Source organism: Lonchura striata, chromosome 3 (assembly GCF_046129695.1).
Source record: "Lonchura striata isolate bLonStr1 chromosome 3, bLonStr1.mat, whole genome shotgun sequence".
NCBI classification, from domain to species: Eukaryota; Metazoa; Chordata; class Aves; order Passeriformes; family Estrildidae; genus Lonchura; species Lonchura striata.
The window spans coordinates 18,239,425-18,259,137 of record NC_134605.1 but is presented as its reverse complement, the minus strand read 5'-3'; the positions used below and the strand labels follow the sequence as shown (position 1 = coordinate 18,259,137).

At 41.9% G+C, this 19,713-nt stretch overlaps 1 protein-coding gene across 2 annotated transcripts in view; it reads right to left on the bottom strand.

The window, feature by feature from the left end:
• XDH (xanthine dehydrogenase) overlaps positions 1 to 19,713 on the bottom strand; it is a 57,352-nt gene that overhangs the window by 5,329 nt on the left and 32,310 nt on the right. For both annotated transcript variants that reach the window (XM_021537016.2, XM_021537015.2), the window contains exons 15-32: positions 17,837 to 18,021; positions 16,901 to 17,069; positions 16,359 to 16,448; positions 15,501 to 15,670; positions 12,984 to 13,107; positions 12,477 to 12,596; positions 10,782 to 10,878; positions 9,656 to 9,780; positions 8,841 to 8,974; positions 7,347 to 7,434; positions 6,628 to 6,714; positions 5,173 to 5,364; positions 4,545 to 4,690; positions 3,879 to 3,960; positions 3,205 to 3,300; positions 2,356 to 2,484; positions 1,303 to 1,377; positions 425 to 477 (exon numbers count right to left, since the gene is read on the bottom strand). In XM_021537016.2, the coding sequence (XP_021392691.2) occupies positions 425 to 477; positions 1,303 to 1,377; positions 2,356 to 2,484; positions 3,205 to 3,300; positions 3,879 to 3,960; positions 4,545 to 4,690; positions 5,173 to 5,364; positions 6,628 to 6,714; positions 7,347 to 7,434; positions 8,841 to 8,974; positions 9,656 to 9,780; positions 10,782 to 10,878; positions 12,477 to 12,596; positions 12,984 to 13,107; positions 15,501 to 15,670; positions 16,359 to 16,448; positions 16,901 to 17,069; positions 17,837 to 18,021 (2,162 nt within the window). The remainder of the gene's footprint in view (positions 1 to 424; positions 478 to 1,302; positions 1,378 to 2,355; positions 2,485 to 3,204; positions 3,301 to 3,878; positions 3,961 to 4,544; positions 4,691 to 5,172; positions 5,365 to 6,627; positions 6,715 to 7,346; positions 7,435 to 8,840; positions 8,975 to 9,655; positions 9,781 to 10,781; positions 10,879 to 12,476; positions 12,597 to 12,983; positions 13,108 to 15,500; positions 15,671 to 16,358; positions 16,449 to 16,900; positions 17,070 to 17,836; positions 18,022 to 19,713) is intronic.

Genomic DNA, 19,713 nt, shown 5'->3' with positions numbered 1-19,713 from the left:
GAGAACAATGCTAGAAACACTGGCATCTGCTCATGCTGCAAGAGACAGGATTTTCCTCAAGGACAATCCTTGTCCCCTCTTATCCTCTGTGGTGGTCCTAGTGCAAACCTAGGCCACAAGGCTGACACAGAGCAGAGCCCCAGGCAAAGCTCTGATTTCATTTATGCCTCTTCAGGCCAAGGTCAGCTGGAATGAAGTCAGATCTACTCTAGACTTAGTTGCCCTCAGAGCTGTGCTCAATCAGGAATTGATTTTCCCCACCCAGGAGACTTAACCTCAGCTTACCACTTGTAGGTAGGAAGGGGAATGCAGCTTTAATGTAGAGCAGTTACAGGGGGCTGGAGGCTGTAAATCTTCCCAGAATTTCCCTGGATGCAATCCATGCACCTGAGTCAGTGCTTCTGCAGTGTGAATTTTCACTCACCTATAAAACCCCGTGGCTGACAGGCTGACACAACTCTCATAGGCAGTTTTGATCTGGTAACGTGAACAAGAGTTTGAAAACAGTAAAACATACAATTAGGCCCTTCAAAATAACTGCACAAAACATTTCCAGGAGGCCTCAAGTAGAAAACGTCCAGTGACAGACAGCTGTCACACTACCCAACATCATGATTGCAGCTGCTTCCCCAAACAGCCCTGTCAGCAGCTACCAAGGGCAGAACTTGAATCACTGGCAGAGGATGAGACCTGCTTTTGTTTGTTTGTCTCTCAGCTACAGGTTAGACTTTTAGCCTCAGGGACAAAGGTTAAATTGACAGGTCATCTTGACTTTAGTGAGAGAAATTCTATCCTGACTTTTAAATCCCAAAGTCAAAACTCCACAGATGAAGAGCAGAGCTTGGATCTGGACAGAGCCTTACAGCCCCTCCACCTCTTCTCATCGAGGGGACAGAGATATTGCAGACAAGGAGCATGACAGGGGCTGAACAGCAGCTCAATAAGAGCTGTCTATGCTACAGAATCCCTTCATTAAAAATCAGGTTTCTTTCTGTCCAAGACTGTAGCCTGACTACAAATATACACATAACCACTCAAGACTTTTCTCTGATGAAGTTTGTTGTAGGCAGGCTCCAAAATTTGGAGAAATCTCAGGATTAAAACAACAGATGTCTTGGGGATGACCTCTTGTAAGTTTTAATTACTTGGAAATCTGTTCCAAATTTCTGTTTCACTGTCACTGCTCAAATCTATGCTAGCAAGGTGCAGAAGGCCTGGAGGACACAACTGCACATGTGGTTTGCCAATTAAAGCAATCTCTGACAACGTCCACTTGTCTCATGACAGATACAAACAGCTTACCCAGTCTTCCCAGGATCCTTTGGGATTAGACTGTTTGATTGGCTCGAGTCTTTTTAGGATAGTTTGACATGCGTTCTAGAAAGAGTGAGAATGAGAAAAAATATTTTAAGATTTGAACAGCCAGTTTATAGTATTAAGAGCCCTCTAAGAGTTTCAAAGAGACTTCTATTTAGATCAATATGGCCTTTTAGGACTTCAGCAAATTATAAAAAGGAACAAAGCTTGCTAATGTTGCCTGAAAAGGATTTTAAAGGAGATTGGCTGTGCTGATAGCAGAAAGGAATCCCAAATTCAGCACAGAACTTTCTGAACCATGACAAAAAATATAAGAAGTCTGCTCATTTATACATTAACTTTATCTGTACCCCATCTGTACAGGACCGCTCAACATAGCTTACAAGATGATCCTTTAACACTGAAAGAACAAAAAATTTCTTCCCAAAATTCAACCTACTCAGATAATCTGTGCAGAGAATAAAAATATCCTGATTATTTTACTTTGCAGGTTTAATTTCCCCTTGTTTCTTAAACTGAGAATGACCAGTACTAAATTCTTTAAAATGGAAAAATCACATACCCAGGAAATATATGCATTGGTAACTCCACCATGGCAGACAGCCATGACCATGCCATTGCTACAGCAGAACATTTGCTCTGGGCTGATCAACAGTTAGAGCTTGTGGAGTACAGCTCTCAAACCAATTGCTATTAATACATGCAGCAAAATATATTTGTTGTAGATAAGGCTGTATTAATTACTTTGAAGTTGGCTCTTTAAATGGATGCTTTGTTCTGCTCATTTTGAGTAATCCCAAATACTCTAATTTTAGAGCTGCCAAAGGACTGAAGGAAAGTTTTGAATGACTTGAAAAATATAGGAATTCACAATCTAATGCTACTGCTAGCTATGCCAGGTAACGTTATGAGACATCCTTACACTGGAACTACCTTTTGATGGTTGTTTTCCTTAAACAACGATAAGTACAGGCCAACATTTTGTGCCCTAGAGCCCTCCCTTGTAACCCACTCCTTTAAATAACTCAGCTTCCATACATAGACGGCCATTCCATTGATGTCTGCGCTGACTGAAGCGGCTGTTGGGGAGGTATTTGGGACAGTGTTTGTGCTGGTCTCACTGATGTAAATTTTGGATGTGGGGACTCCCAGGGCCCTGCTAGCAACCTGTGAAGCAAAGGTAAACAATCGGTAAGCAGCACTTATCCATGAGCATTGCCAGTCATTGCTCACACTGCCAGGACCCACACTGCAGCCTCTACCCCCTCTCCCACCATAAACTTCATTTTCCCTGCAGACTGAACAGTTCCAGTGACTGAGAACTTGCCAGAACATTGTTATATTTGAATTTCATAGACTGAATATGTGTGAGCACATACACTTTTGCCACAATGACAGACATTCACTTCCCTATTATGAGACTAAATTCTTCTCTCAACAGTTAAAAGAATCAGTTCAAAAGCCCTACAAGATTTTCCTTTCATTTTCCTGCCAAAGGAATGTTACGCCCTTGAGCCTTTTTAACTACAAAAGCATTAGCATATGCAGAAATATATGTTTTCAATACAACTAATTTTTATATAAAATGGATGGAAAATGTACCTTTATGGGGTGAACTGAAATTGCCAGAATAGTTAAACTGTTAAAGCATAACATGCAGTATTTACATAATGAGATTTAAGCTGAAGAATCTAATTCTAATACTCAGTTGTGATAACAGTCTGGAAATCTAGCACTGCTACTCAAACAATGAAGAGGAATCAGTCTGGTTTGTTACTCTCTGCATACACACAGAGGAAGTGCCAAGGTGCCTGAGGCAATACTGTAGGGAGAGTGTAATTATCCTGAAAAGATGTCTTATTCAGGTAAGTCCAAACTCAGTATTACCTGGATCATTTTGGTGTGAAGTCCTTGACCCATCTCAGTCCCCCCATGTGTAAGTAACACAGAGCCATCTGTATACACATGGACCAGAGCTCCAGCCTACAACAGGGAACATTTATCATCATAAATTAACTAGTGGAGTATTTAGCAGGCTACTAACAGAATTCATTTAGAACTAGACTGAGGTTGTTTGGTGCAACTGAAGCCACTTGTTTACACTTGAGATGAGTTTGGGTTTAGTCTTACCAACTCACTAGAAGTTCCAATGACATAACAAACCCCAATCAGTATTTTCAGCTCAGAAAGGAGGTGGAGCAATTCAATCCTGCCCCTGTGAAACACAGATGCACCCTTAACCTCAAATTTGAAGCACCACTGACAGTCCATCAAATCAGCTCAAACACAGGAGCAGTGTTTCTACTATTGAGAATGGCAGGCAAATCAACCTAACACAGTACCCTGGAAATGAAGCTGTATTGCAGTGTGATTGCAGTGTCTTTGGGACAGTATAAACTGGAAATTGTTATGGTGCTCATTTTGGCTCGAAAATGTGTGCTCTTTCTTAACTAATTGACTAGTTCTTCAAGAAGCTCCAGCTTGGTACAAATGGAGGAGGGCCTGGGGGAGGCAGCATAAATCCAACTTCTCTAGTGAAAGGGCAAATGACATTTACAGACCTGGTTCAGAAATGGGACAGTGAAACTGATGCCAAATTTGGTAGGAATGATGCTTATCCCTCTCTTTTTCCAGCGGTTCTGCCTGCAAGGAAAGAACATTACTCATATACCCATGAGCATTTTATCATAAATCAATACTGTGCTTCCCTCTGACTGTGCATCAAATGGAAATTAAATGCCTGTGATACAGACTGAGTTAATCACTAATTTGTATTAAAGAAAGGCTTTTTTTGTGTGCTCCAACAAGAACTGCAACTGAAGATGCTTTCTGCAAGCATTATAGAAGCAGTTGTCCATACTATTAGCTGTTCAGTCATATATATAAAGCCAACTAAAGAAGTCTATCAGGCAGAGGGAAGCATAAACAGATTGCCTTGACAGTCATATGAAGATCCCAGCTGGACTTAACAGACTCCCTCTTCTTTGCTACAGTTCATTTACAAAATCACATCATGCTAGGTCTGATTCTGGCCTTATTTATGCTACCAGCTCTCTGATAGACTTTTCCTCTGACAGTGAGCATAAAGGGATTACAAAAGGAGAAATATTTAGAAGACAGTCTGCAAATATAAGGTGTGACTTCACATCACTCAAGTTGCTAAGAGAACTATAGAAGTTAGTAGGCAACAGGTGCACCCAGTGACAAGACAGCTCCAGGGCACCTACTTGTTGAATTCTTCAATCAGTTTCTTCCTGCTGTGATAGCTGGAGCTGGACAAACATTCATCCCAGCATCTTTGTAGAGTAAATCCCTCAAGCTTCTGGTTAAAATGAGTTGTGTCTCCTTCATGGTAGAGATTGAGCTTCCTCACCTTCCCAAAGAGACACAGAAAGGACAGGCCAAGTTTAATGCTTTGGATAAGGAGGAATGAGATCTAAAGTGTGTTGTTTCCTGATTTTACTCCTTCGCTCTTTCTACAGAGTCAAGAAGCAAAACAATTAACAAACATACATCTGTTTATGGAACAGCATGAAGATGTTAAGCCTGGAAATTTTAAGATATTGGGACTTAAAACATTGTCAGTAAGATTAAGGTACCTGGTGCCTTTGGACTTTCTTCTTTTTAATATCTATCCTTAAAGCAGATGTTACAAAATTGAGGCTACCAAGGAAGTTAATTAAACAGAAGATAATCTATGCTAGAATGTATCTGTCACACAAGTTTGAGATCCTGCTGGGAGCTCAGCAAAAATGAAGCTAAAGTTCTTATGCTTAAAAATCTTGAATGGCTGGCACAGTTCTCAGAGCTTGTTCCAAGGCAGTGTCACCCTGGAAGATGTCAGCAGGTCTGTACCTCCTCAGGTGGCAGGCCACACTTCTGAGCAAGGTCACTCATCCAGCACTCAGCAACCATCATTCCCTGGGGCCCTCCAAAGCCACGGAAGGCTGTGTTGGAAGGCAAGTTGGTCTTGCAAACAATGCCCGTGCTGCTGACATTGGGGATGTTGTAGGAGTTGTCCAAGTGTAACAGGGCTCTGTCCATTACCTGGTGAAGAAAAGGAATGGAGGTGGACACACTTTACATTAACTGGACGTCAGACTTCTCACCAATGCCAAAACCAGACTGGAAACTAATTTACAACAATCAGCACTTTCTCTAGCACCCTGCAGTGCTGTAGTCAACAAAGATGATAAGCACTGAAGTGCAGCCAGAACTGCCTCTCAGGTGCAATGGAATGTCAAGTGGTGTCCTCTGAATAGGACAATAACCACACTTCTCTGTTGACTCTTATGGCTCTGGGACAGATGGAGCTTCAAAGTCCTTTTTTGGCCCTGGGCTCATGCTGAGTCAAACAGTATGTAAATGCCATTATCTATCAGGAAGAAACACCGTTTTCTTTTTACTATAGTGAGTAATCTGTTACTGGAAAAGTGACTCTGCACTGGGTGATGGTAGGAAGGGCAAACGTATGAAATAAACATTTTCAGTAACTGCTGAACTGCAAGATTTGAGATTTGTCCACTTATTGTCCACATTGGGAAGGGGCCAGAACTTCTTTCTGGCTTTTGTTTCCAGACTTCTCTTCCAGCAGCAGCACAGAGAGGACATTACATGCAACCAAACCTTATTTCTACATGCAGCACTTTCCAGTCCCCTGATTCAGACACAAGTCAAAAAGACAATTACACAGATGTGCTCTCAACCAGGTGGACTGGAGAAAGTGAGCTAGAATAAACCTGAGTGACACTAGGCTATTGAGTTGGTCACTCACATGACAGAAAAGGAGAGTTTTTTACTCATCAGTGGAAAACTTCTTGGAGACAAACTCAGAACTTGGGCCCATATTTTGTCCTTACTGCTTGTGAACACAGTGCTGGCTTTAGCCAGACCTTTACCAAGCTTATTGATTTAGGCACTCTGCCCTGATCAACCTATTGACTGGGATGCTTCTTTTCCCAAGGAACTATCTTTCCCCAGAGCTGGAGATCTATCAGCCATCTTGCATTGTGCAACAGCTTTTCCATCACAGCCCTCTATAATGCAAAGGAAACATTCCCGACCCCTTTGCTCAATCTAAGTTATTACAGCATCCATAAGAATCATGCGGCACATGCCAAGGCAGGTCAGTTGGCTCACAGAGCATTCATAGAATCTCCAAAAGCCCTTCAAAATCTGTTTTTAGTTATCTCAAAGTTTAGTTATGGCATGTGCCAGCAATGCTGTAGGCAACAGCTCTCTGAAGGCAGAGCAGAAGGTTGCACAGAAACACACCTTCTGCTTAATCAGCCATCAGAAAATTTTACTTACGCCATGAGAGAGGTCTACAGAGTTGCCTCCATTGCTGTAGTATGACACTTCCAGACTCTTGACTTTCCCATTCTTCATGAAGCCAACCTGTCAAGAGAGTGCCTCCTCAGTAATCAGTTTTCTACAAAATGTTCTGGTTTGTGCTTGCCTCCAAATACTGAATGGATCTCACACAGACAGAGGGCTGATTGTCCCCAGTGCAGCACAGGGCAGGCACAGCCAGCAGCTGAGGGAGCTCCCCAGTAAAGGGTTCATGCATGTGTCAATCTTGCTCCAGAGAACTCTTCTAAATTAAGTGCTGGCCACTTACCACAGCCACAATTTCCTTAACAGGTTTTTGCTTTCAAAAGCAGCAGCAGTTGGAGGAGGATTGAAACAGAAAGCAAGTTAACCAAGCACATTATTTCGTAAATGATGCTTTACAGGAATGGGCGAGCCTCTAAAAGAAATGTGATTCTCAGCAGGGTCAAAGTCCTGGTTGCAAGAAAGGCAGAGTTATTTACACTGAGGTCACAGGAAGGGAACCATCCAAGCCAAAACAACTTCTGCAGCACTTTAACAGGAAAAATGCTACAGCCCATCTGACCTGGCCCATTTGTAGTGTGGGAGATCAGCAGTAAAGCGACCATAGCAGTGTTTTTTCACAACATCTTACTGCTCTCTGATGTCTCAGGGGACAGCACTGAGACCACATGGACTCCCCTCAGGTGTGTGCATACCTTGTACCTCCCCAGGAAGGGGTGCCTCCCACCACTTATCAGCATGTCCTCATCTCGATCCAGCATGCACCGCACTGCACGGCCAGTTCTGTGAAAGAACACAGGTTTTTAGGGAAAGCCTGAAATGCACAATACAGTTCTTGCAGAACAAGGTTCTTTGTCTTTCTAGGGTGGCAACGGACACTTAGTAAACTCTTTGGTTCATATATCTTACTCTTAAGAAATTAGCAAGGATGAGTAAAAAAAAATAAACATCTCCAAAGGTGGGACCAGTTTGTGAAAACTCTTGCAAAGGCTCTTATATTTAAAAAAGGATAATTTCTTTTAGAGATAACTGAGCAATCACTGTTTTCCAGACTATTTCTCAAGGTACTCTTTGGGCTTTGAAAAAGACAATGCCATAGGAATTATATAATAAAGCAAAGTACTAACTAGCCTTTAATTTGATCTTGTTTTTTATTTGCTTATTTATTATCAAGGAGGAAAACAGGGGGGAGAGTAGGAGTGGTTCTTAATTTTCGAACAATTTTGCCTTCCAAGTGCCTGCCTTCAGGTTGTACCAGTACCTAGCAAATGTCATGTTATTTTTGTAGCCTGTAGGATGTCAAACAGTGGTTTGGCTGGCAGAGATAAAGAGAAGAATGCAAATGTATCACTGATTAATTAGACAAAGCAGATTGTTTGCTCAGAACAGAAAAAAATAAAGTAAATTTAAAAACAGAGTTTCATTTTGCCTGTCCTCGTCCAAAGATACTGTGTCAAACTGCTGCTGTGTTGCAAGATCCCTCCAGCTCTGCCAGCAAGGGCAGGGTACAGGCAGGGCAGAAATGTCACCTCTGGGGCCATGTCCACCCAAAACCTGCACAGTTAAACATGAGCTCCCAACAAAACTCCAGAAACCAGGAGCACATTTCCAATCTACTCTTTACAAATGGTTGCAGCCCAGGTTAATTCCCTGAGCTTTTAGGTGTTTTAAAAGCGTGGGTTCAAAGACCTGCCACCATTCCTAGGGAAAAATCCAAAAATGGAGTTTGCAGAAGAGGAGACATATAATGATGCAAGACCGGTGTAGTAGAGTTTTGAACAAAGAGATTCTCATACCTCTATTAAAAAACAAAAACAAACAAACAAAAAAAACCCACATAGCTGGTACTGGATTTTGAAATTATTTGGGGTGAGGTGAGGGGGAAAGGCAAATAATTTGAGATCCAAGAATTTTCAGAGAGCACCAAAGGAGTAAAGAATAAGGAGGTTTTTCCTATTAAAAGCTGACATTCCCACATAAACTTAGCCCCTCTGGGCAGGTTCAATCCCTCCTACCTCCTAGCCAAGAACCCATCAGACACCTCCTTTGGGAAATCCCAAGCTTGCTATAAGTTGTACAGTAAGAAGACAGAGTATTGAAAGTGCTCCTGCCCAAATGGTGCCCAAGAAAGACGCAGCCTGGGACAGTCTGAAGGAAAAAAATCCCTCTTCCTCCACACACAAACTTACTTGAAGGCTGCAACAACCACTACAGATGTCAAAATAGTACTCCTAGTTTCTTTTCCTCCAAATCCTCCTCCCATTCTTTTCACTCGAACCACAATCCGATTTGAAGGCACTCCAAGTGCATTAGCAGCAAACTCCTAATGAAAAACAAAACAGCAGGACATGTAGGGAGCTCAGCTGGTGTTAACTAAATGCCAACACTGCCTTCCTGAAACCATTTCAACAATGCAAATATTGTATTTGCAATTGGAGCCAATACGCCCAGCATTTGATCTCTGAGGGGAAAGGCACAGTGCTGCTGCACACAGGGCCAGATTCAGGAAAAGACTGACACAAGATGATGTTACCAAGACACAGGTCTCATTTAGCAAAGGGTTTGACATCCATACCACCCTCACTGCATTGAGAGACCTTTGGACAGTCTTGGTGAGCCAGTAAACAGGCCAAGGACACTCCATGGTGCCAGTAGTGAATCTCATGGAATGGAAGAGTTGGTGCACAGACAGTGGTTTCACCACCTCTCTTTCTGATGTGTCATTCAAGCATCAGGTCTCCTGAGCAGCTGGGACCCTCTCCAGAAAGGGCCAAGCATGTAATCCCTCTTAACAAAGATGTGTTGGCAACAGAAATATCTCTGTCACCTGGAAGGAGAGTCTCAACTCCAGTGGGATGGATAGGGACTTTAGATCCCATACCCAACTCTAAGTCCGTGTGGTTTTTAATTGAAGAATAAAATAAGAGCAACTATAAAACAACCATTCATCTAGTCTGAAACTGAGAAACAAAAGCCTTTTAGGCACTAGGTTAGTGAGAAGTACCTGTGTCTTCATTGGGTTTTGGGTTGACACAAAGAGTTCCATCTCACCATCTTCTCCCTTTGGCACAGCCAAAGTACAGTGAGTTTCCAGGTAGAAATGCTCCTGGCCACCAACATACATCTCTCCTAGAAAATTGAAATAAATGCCCCATAGAAAGGGGCGTCCCTGGTGTTACAAGGTGCCACCCATCACATGTTGTCTTCAATCTACTGCCTTCTGTACATGTGTTAAGTGACAACTCTTTGCTTTGCCCAGCACTGGATATCACTAGCTCTAAAATTGACACTTTTGGTTCAATGTTTAAAAAACAACAAAAAATAAAATCAACAACAAACCAAAAAAATTCCAGACACGATTCCTTTCCACTTTCTGTAAGTCTTAATTATAAAACACAAGTGGCTGGCATTTCAAAAATAAGTCTGCGCACCATGCCATTGACCCAGCATCTCTGAAGATGTAGTATTTGGTGCCTTTCAAGACTGCCTCAAAAACACCACTGAGATAAGAATAAAAATAAATCAAACATAGTCTAGCTGAGTAGATAAAATGCCAGGTTACAGACTTTGAAACAGGAGAACAAAAATAGAAACTCAAAATGCCTCAAGATGATCTAACTGGGAATCCACTCAATCACTGCATGAGGCTCTTTCCAGGCCATCTTACCTGGCAGTGCTGAGGGTACAATTTCCAGTCATGCTACACACAATTAAATGTCAGAAGCAACCTCCTTTATCAGTCATGGCCCTGATCTGTTCATTGTGGCCCATTTGGCTAAGATACATCCATACACCAGATTAAAGGAAATTTGCTGTCTATAAGACTTACCAGACTATGTCTGGACAGGGAAAAAAAATTCAGGAAAGGAAAAAACACTTTCTAGAATAATTGCTCAAGAAAAATGTGTCCTTTCATTGAAAAAAGAGTGTTTTCTGGGGGGCACAGCTGGCAACATCCAGGTCGCTTTGAAACAATAAAATTTGTATATCAGTCTGGAACTCTATATGAAATTAATTTAGTCCTGCAAGCCTTACTCTCAGTATCATATGCAAAAAAAGGAGGCTGACAGCTTGACTTCTTTTGTCACAAACTACACTATTTTAAAAGAATTTTTAATGCTTATTCTCACCTTCCAAAATGTGGTCAGATTCTTCAAATCCTTTCTTCACATCTCCCTTATTAATCCTCTTTATATCCTTAAAGAAAGATTGTTTCTCAATTGCTTCCTAGGAGACAGAATCACACAATGACATTTTGTCTAAGTGGAATGAAATCAAACCTTTCTCTAACTGAAGAAGAAATATCCAAGATAAAAAGCACAAGAACATACACTTTCTAAGGTAGTAGCCAAGAGACTTGACTAAAAGCAATACAAAATAACTTCTGGCAACAAAGCAATTTCACAACTGACACCATAACTGGACAATCTTAAGGTACTCCTTGTGATTTGTTTTACATTGTGGACCCAGAACCTTAAGGCCTGTAACCACCAGAGCTATAACTTACAACTTAAATTAATTCTTCTCTGTAGCCCAAAGGTGGGAGAAAGGGGAAAAGCAACAAACAAAAAAACCAAACCAACCAACCAAAAAAAAAACCACAAACAAACAAAAACACCAAAACAAAAACCAAGGAGAAAAAAAAAGAGAGAGAAAGAGAAAATGAAACCTCTCAGATAAGAAATGCAGAAGTAGTTACCTTCTGAACTAATATACAAGGAAGTATATAAGGGAAATTCAACAAAGGCATTTTCCTTTTGCCAAAACTGAAGCTTTCCATAATGAAAACAATCCCCTACCAAATATCAAGCAACAAAACAAAACAAAAAAAATTAAAAAGCCAGCACATTTTTAGAACTATCATGTTCCCTGGTTGAATGAACAACTAGAAGCCTCAGAAAAGACAAAGGTCCCACATGTTGTTGGTTAATCCACAAGTCACACAACCCAAGATTTGTGTCCTCAGATGACAGTACCAGTGTCTGCATGAGACAGTGCACAGGCTCTACTTGCATGAATACAACTCACATTACAAAATACATGGTACAAAATACTGACTATTAAAAACATTTCATTAGAATCCTAGGTTTCTAATTTCTCCACTAAAAATGGCTTCATACATTTTTCTTTCCCATTTCTAGAAATGAATGCTGTGTAGATATTATCATTTGCTTTTACTATCTCAAGCAGATCTTGTCAATAATTTCTCTAGTTAAAAAAGCATGAAATGATCATACATTGTTAATATTAATTTCTTCAGCTTTGAGAAAAGCCACTTAAGGATTGTGTCCATACAGTTCACAGCAGGGAATGAACTCCCAAAAATTAATTTCATCAGTTTAGAAGCTAGAGAAATGGTCTGCAGAAATCTCAGGAAAGCAGTGCAGTGACAGAGCTACAAAAGCCATTTTCACACCTTATTATTGCTTGTTATAAATAAGAGAATGAAGAGGGAATGGTTTTCAATGAAGCCAGCAGGGTCACACCCGAGAATATTAAAAGCAAACCTCTGTGGGTAAGAATGTAAGTCACAGTAACCTTGTTTATTTAAACAATTTTCAGTTGAGCACAATATTATCTCCCCAAGCTTGGTTTATTTGTTTCAGCTTTAAATAGCACAGAAAACGTTAATGTACTCTAAATCAGTAGAGCACCAAAGATGTACCTTCTTTATATTTAAATACACAAATTATTCCTTCCATCAGTATCCTGTTGCACCCACAAACACAAACAAAACGTGGGGTTAAGTAACAATATGTGTGAGAACAGAACTAGACCGCAGGGGGTCCCAAGCCAGCTGCAGATGCAGAACTGAGCCATCTTACCTGAATTGTGACAATAGGTTGAAGTTCCTCATACTTAATCTTCACAGCTTTAGCTGCTCTCCTGGAATGTTCCTGTGTGTCTGCAAGGACTGCACCAATGATATGACCCACGCAGGTGACCTACAGGCAAGATTGGGACCCACCATCATTTGGAGTGTGTGTTTGCAGTGATGAGAGATTCATGATAATTCTTATTCATTTTATGCAGCTTGTTCAGACCAGTCTATTAAAAAACAGCCCAGGGAAAATAATCCCAAGCAAATTTGGACAGCAACTGAGTGAGTGAGCCTGTCCCAGGGGGCTGCAGCTTAGAGAAGAATTGTGGAGATAAGAGGAGAAGGTATAGGGCAAAGGGACTTGGGCCTTATTGAATTTGGCACCAAGATTTCTGTTGACCCCAGTGCAGTTAGAACTATCTCTGTATAAGGTAGAGGACTTGACTGGACAGTATGAGAAATGTTATATCCTGAGCAGCATGATTGAAAAAGGCTATTTTTAGCTACATACCACATCCTCAGCAAAGACAGTCTCATCATTAGCGATGCCAGTGATATTACTGCCAGGAACATCCTTGGCTGAGACAAAACACACAAACCCAGGAACACTCTGAGCTTCAGATGTATCTACAGAACTAAGGAAAGAAGGAGAGACAGTGTTATTTTTATTTTTTCCTTTGTATAAGCAATTATGGAATTCCAATACAAATTCAGACCAGATTTCCTCAAGTTTGGCTATGCCATGTGAATATCATGTGAGACTGTGGCAGCATAACATGAGACTATAATAATTTGGGATCTATATGAAAATGCTAATCCTGACTGTGAGACTGATCACCATCTTGCTTCTTTGGACTATGCCATACATCTTTTCCCTAAGACATACCTGAACATGATCCAGTTGTCACATGTACTAAAGATTCTTTGATGATGAGTTAGTGTTAGTGATGTTGTGCCTCCACTGTCTTCTTAGCTGCCACGATTCTTGCCATGAAGGCAAGAATTTGGATAAATATGAAATTTTAGTGCAGACATGTATCATCTGCCATGGGTGAGTCAGTGAGAAACTGCTGAGGATCAATCATAAAGAAGCTTCAGCATTTTTAAGGGGATGCAAAAGAAGTGATGCTCAAAAAGACAAAAACCTTCATGAAAGGTTTTCCTTGGTAATGAGCAAAAGAAGCACCTAACCAAAATGCTTTTCTGCTTCAATCATACATCAACGTAAAATTCAGTGACAAAATAACTAAAAAAGGGCAATATAATTTAATTTTTATATGGAGAACTTAGTAAAACTATATTACAAAAGACTTTCAGGATCCTTTTGCAATATTATGTACATTAACTTTACAGAGAAACAGTTGTGAATAGAAGAGCTGAGACTTTGACTTTGCTGACTGAATGATTTATTGCCTTCCGTAAATTGCTGCAATTTTTTCAGCAACTTGTTTAGATTCCTAAAACTTTGATATTAACTGAGCCTGAAAGCAGCTGCCAATACATCCCAGTGAGCCACAGACTTTAAAAAAAAGACATTAAATGTATGAATGAACTTTCCCACATGAATCCCTAGACAGCAGGAACACAAAATGCTATTTTTCTTTGGAATGTTCTCTTTCCTGTGTTTCTGCAGCAGTAGCTCAGAAACAACCCCCTTAGTTACAAATGCAGAGGCAGCTGGTGTCTGTTTTACACTTGGTGTTCAAAATCTGGCTTGGATGAAGCGGAAGTTTTCATTGTCAATATTTTGACTGCCAAAATCATAGGTTGAGATACTTTGTCCCCTGATTAAATATTCTACTACTTCCTCTACAGAATGTTACAGGCTTGCAGCCTGAAGTATGTGTACACAATGTAAATGCAAGAGAACGGGTACAGCAACTTCCAGAAAACACTGCATGTTGGGGTCACAAGCATGGATGTGATGCCTTCTCTATCTCCCCATCTGCCCTGGTGGTAGTAACACCACTTAAGTGTCTGTATTGCACATTGCAACACCTAAAAATTAACTATGAATAACAGAGCAGTTTCTTTCATAACCTGGGAGTCAATTACTACATCTGTGCATCCATGACCACCATGCTGCCCACACCACAATGGGAAAGCTCTGGACAGGAAGCCTAACTAGGCAGGAAGTATTGCCTAAGGAATGAACAGCACATTGCAAGGATGACATGAGCCAGTGTAACGCAGAGTGTCCCACATCAGAACAGCTGAGGGCAGATGAGAACCTGCAGAGCCACCACCATATAAACAAAATCAGGGTTTGTGGGGGCAGCCAGTCCTGCAAAATTACAACATTAAAATTCATATGAGCATTACCTGCCAGGATGGGCCTTTAGGAGTTGGTTATTCACTATTGTTATAAATTAGGTACCAGTCATGCCCTGGATAGACAAGATGTTTCCTGAGACAGCTGCACTTCCAAATACTGACCTGTCCACCTTGCTACAGCCAAGCACAAACGGGGCTACACCTCACAGCTGAAGCCATTTCACAAATGACTTTTGTGCAGAGGGCTTGATCAGAGCCAGTGCAGGCAAGCACCGTGCAAGGCAAAACCCAGTGCCCGTAGCTGACTCACCAGCAGGAGAGCTGGTAGAATTGCATCTTACAACCTAATTTTTCAGGCAGACAGGAGGAGAATCTTCAAGCTACATGCTCTAGTTAGTGATTAAAATGACATCCCAACTTCTGTGGTGCTCTCCTACCCTGCTCCTTTTTAATCCTGTGTGCCCGAGTATAAGAGATGGGAAATGCAAAAAGTTTGGCCTAGGCTGAGGGCTTTTGTGCTTCAGCAAAGCCCAAATCAAAGTTTGGTGTTGGTTCCCTCGCAGTCCCAGTGACGCAGACTTGCAAGGCAGCTGTCACACACAGAGCTCGCTCGCCTCCGTGTAACAATGTGCAAAGAACTGGAGTTCCCACCTAAGCAAAACTTTTTCCTCACCCACACCCTGGCAGATTGATGTTTTCTAAGCCACCAGGCACCAGATGCTTCCAATGTTTGGAATGGAGAAGCGACACTTACAGGATCTTAGCGTGGGCCTTAGTGCTGGTCACCAGTGTTAGGTACAGCTCGTTCTCATAGTGAGGGATGTCATCGCAGTACACAGCTTCTCCACTGGCTTGTTTGGCTGCTGAAACATGCACCAGAGGCCTGCCCACCATATCTTCCACAGCCTGCCCCTTGGGCACCTCCTGCAGTAAAACACATGGCTGACTATCGCTGGCTTGGGTGGAAGGGGATGGAAGCATTGATGGGAGAGCAAAAGGCACTGTGAGACATTCTGGTGAATGGGGAATAGGATGGGGGCTCAGTCCTGTGTGAAAAAAAGGTAAACAAGATGCCACAAGACATGTCTACACAGAGAGGAGCTGTAGGGAATTAAGTGAAAGTAGTTTGGGTTTTGAAATTTCTATGGAAGGAAAGGGTTTGCTTTCACATCTTGCATAAGAAAGTTCAAGTTCTAAAATTATTCTACTCTCAAAGCATAAGAGAATGGGTCACTAACAGAGAAATAAGAAAGAAGATTCATCCCAAGTGTGAAGCCTGAGAAATGCTAAGAAAGGCAGGCTATAACTGGGGAAAACAGAAGGGGATTTCCAGTTTGGATATAGCTGGGTACAGGAGGAAAAGCAATTTTTAGAAAGCCCTCAGCCTTCTGAGAAAGCTTGGGCTCTCTTGGGCAATAATAGGAAAGAATAGTACCCTAAAGTGAGGAAAGGATTGAGACCCAAATACAAGCTTCATGCATGGCATTATCAAAGTTTATGTGATGACCATACTCAGGGAGACAAGAAGATAAGAAGCACAGCTTGAGCTACAGAAAAGCCTGCATCTATGTCATGCTGACACTGCTACTTACTTGGGAAAGCTGCTACTTACTTGGAAGAGCTGGGCATTTGCAATGGGATCTTTGTGAAATAGCTCTGTAGCACTGATGTAGTTTGAAGGGACAGGCTCACACATAGTTTTCTGCCAGAGACATATTAAAGAAAATCACCTTCCCTTCCAACTCCTTTCTCACATTCCTTAGTAGCTCAGGATATTTTCCATTCTCCATCTCCCACTTAAAGTAATCCATAATCTACTGAGTTAAAGGTGAACGAGGTTCAGGCTCTGTGCCAAGAACAACCACAGAGCCACAAGACCTCTTGTAATGCAGCAAAAGGGAGAAGTCCAGGAATCATCCTGTGAACCACAGAGCTACACCCTTCCACCACAATGGGAGAGTGCCACGAGGAAGCAAGTGGGAAGATACACAAGTCACTGTTACGCAAGCAGCAGAACAGTTCTGGCAGCTATTGCAGCATGGATTTTGTCATCAGGCAGGACTGCTCAAATCTGAACCCTCCCCGTGCCTTCCCCAACAAGGCAGTACAAAGAGGTTCTCCTTCCCCAAATCTGCCTAACCAAGGAGCACTCACAGTGCCACTCTTGCTCAGTTTCTGAAGGACTGTCAGGTAGAACTTGAAGAAGAAGCTGAGGGTGAGTGTGCGTCGGAAATCCACCATGCCCCCAGGAGCTGAAGGAGACAGATCCATCTCACCCGCCAGTAAGCGGCAGGCATCCTGCAGCAGCTTCTCATTCCAGTCTCTGCAAGGAAACAGAGGTGACAAACACCTTGCTCAGACCTCAAATCACCAGGGCAGACTAATTCTTCTGACACAGGACCACAGAATATGATGAAGTGGAAGGGGCCCATCAGGACCATCGAGTCCAGCTCCTGGCCTTGCACAGAACAGCCCAAGGGTCACACCAAGTGCCTGAGATTGTCCAAATGCTTCTTCAACTCTGTCAGACTTGGTGCTACCCTGGGGAGTCTGTTGCAGTGCCCAACAACCCTCTGGGTGAAGAAACTTTTCCCCTGATATCCATCCTAAACCTCCTGACACAGCTTCATGCTATTCCCACATGCTGTCAAGCAACAGCCATCAATTCTATCTGTTCATAGCACATGTGTATGCTTTGCTCTCATCTTGGGCTCATGCTACCTTCCCTAAAGGTATGGCAAAGCTATTGCATGATATAAGGTCTGATTTTTCCATCCAATTTGAAATGAACCTGGTTTAGCAGGTCATGAACACATCTAGCTTCTGTCCACTTCAACTGATGAGTGAATTTGGCAAGAAAATGGCTCTCTGAATGACAGAATTACGTGGATCTTTAAGGGTAAGGCATACTGGAGGAAGCAAGGCATTACACAAACCACACTGCTGCAGAAGCATAACTATACTACTTCCCCTTTCTCCTCTGATGCACTTTTAGAGAGGATTTAGGATGCTTTAGATATTTAAACTGCTCCTGTAAAAAAATCAGCACAGTTCCATTAGACAGTCTTTTTATCACAGAAAAATTCCTACCTGCCAGTGAGTTCCTTGCAAGTTTTTAGTGCCAGAACAGTGGTAGGAGCCATTCCTCCATAGCTCAGTTTTATCTCCTTCACTCTGCTTGTGCCATCTTGGAACAGGACTCTCAACCCACAGGTCACAATAGCAATGTCATCCTCACGACGAGAAGCCTGCTTGAAAGCTGAGAAGTATTCACCCTGAAAAACAGGAAAGTATTTCTGTATCCTCTACCTTGGCATGCTTTGGAGTGTAAATGTGGACAAGCTGTTTAACCTATCTCTATATGTATGAACTATTTCAGGGAACGGTATCTGGTTGATTCATTGTGCAGGGCCAAGCAGGACATGTTTGTTCAGGCAGCACTGTTTATTTTCACATAATTCAATTATTAATGTATTAGTTCAGTGGTTGTTACCAAACCTAGGACTGTGGGGGAAACAAGCTTTGAAAGAGATCTGCTTGTGCCTGACACATTTTTCCATATTTCAAGAGGAAGAAACAAGACAGATTGTTTGTGCATAAACAAAATTACAGTTTCTCAGCAAGTTTTTCTTCCTCTCAGGCTGCTAAGCTAGAAGTCTAATCAGTAAAACCCATATCCTAAACTCCTTCACTTGAGAAGTCTTTGAAACCTGCAAGAGCTGAAATCAGTAATCACAAATGCCTCTGAGTTCTAGAGTAAACTATTAATAAAAGAAAATTTAAGCTGTTACAGGAAATAGAATTCTCAGTTACTATCCTGGTCTCCACAGAGCGAGGAAATTCTTGTAAATGCACCAGCAACTGTAGTGCACAAAACTCAGCAGCTCATTATAAAGAGTGGCTGTAAATATGAGATTAACACTCTACCAGGATGCACCATGTAATAGTGACACCCTGGAGTCACAGCATGGTCAGTCCTCTTGCATGTTCTGCAGGTGAGGACAAACTGCTGTTCAGGCACCCTGCAGACTACGAGAGGGATCAGATCTGATGTCTTTGCACTGCCCTTCTGGAGAGTTTTCTGACAAGTTTCTTCTCCAATAGCTCAGCCAAGTGACTCCACACAGCACAGCAGTCTGCTTCAGTATTTCTAATCTGAAGTGGACAGCAATCCTTTCATTGTTGGATAGAACAATTTCTCTCCTCTTGACAATGGCAATAGTTTCACAAGAGGCCCCTTTTGTGCATCAAGGACTTGTTACTGCAGATATAACTGAAGGATGTGCTTCATTTCCTGAATTCAAATAATTACTCAGCAGTCAGTAGATAATAGCAGAGAAGCATCAATAGCATCCTTCCAGTGAGGACATTCTACCACTCTGCTTGTTAAAACAATTAGCTTTCAAGGAGGAGAAAAAGCAGCCTCCTCTCTTACTGTGTGATCAAGAGATTTCCAATAACATGACTGGAACAAGAGGGCATTACTGCCTTCACTCTTCACAGGACACCTTAATTTTCTTCATTCAGCATCCTGTAGGAGGAAAGGCACTCATGATCTTTCCTCGCTTGGAGTGTAGGTAAGTGAACCATCACATCACATGCCTGCCTGGGTCTCTTGGCAAACAGAGCATGTTAATTCTTTCTGTTGTTTGGCCAGTCTTACCCTTGGTGTGACAAGTTCCATTAATGCAAGGCATAGCATCAGTTTCAAACAAAGATAAACAAAAAAAATTCTATCTAGCTGTGTGCTGAAACAGCCCTGCTTTCATTCATGAGGAAATCACACTTGGAGAAAACTTTGCCTGTGACATGCCAGCACCTTCAGACATGCCCTGAAGAACTTCAGCCTCTTTATTTGTGAGCAAAGATCAGCCGAGAAACCATGAAGTTCAGAGTTCAAAAGTTGTTTCAGTTTTTCAGAGCAATAATCTGCATATAACCTAGGGCTGCTTCTAAACATTTGTTTG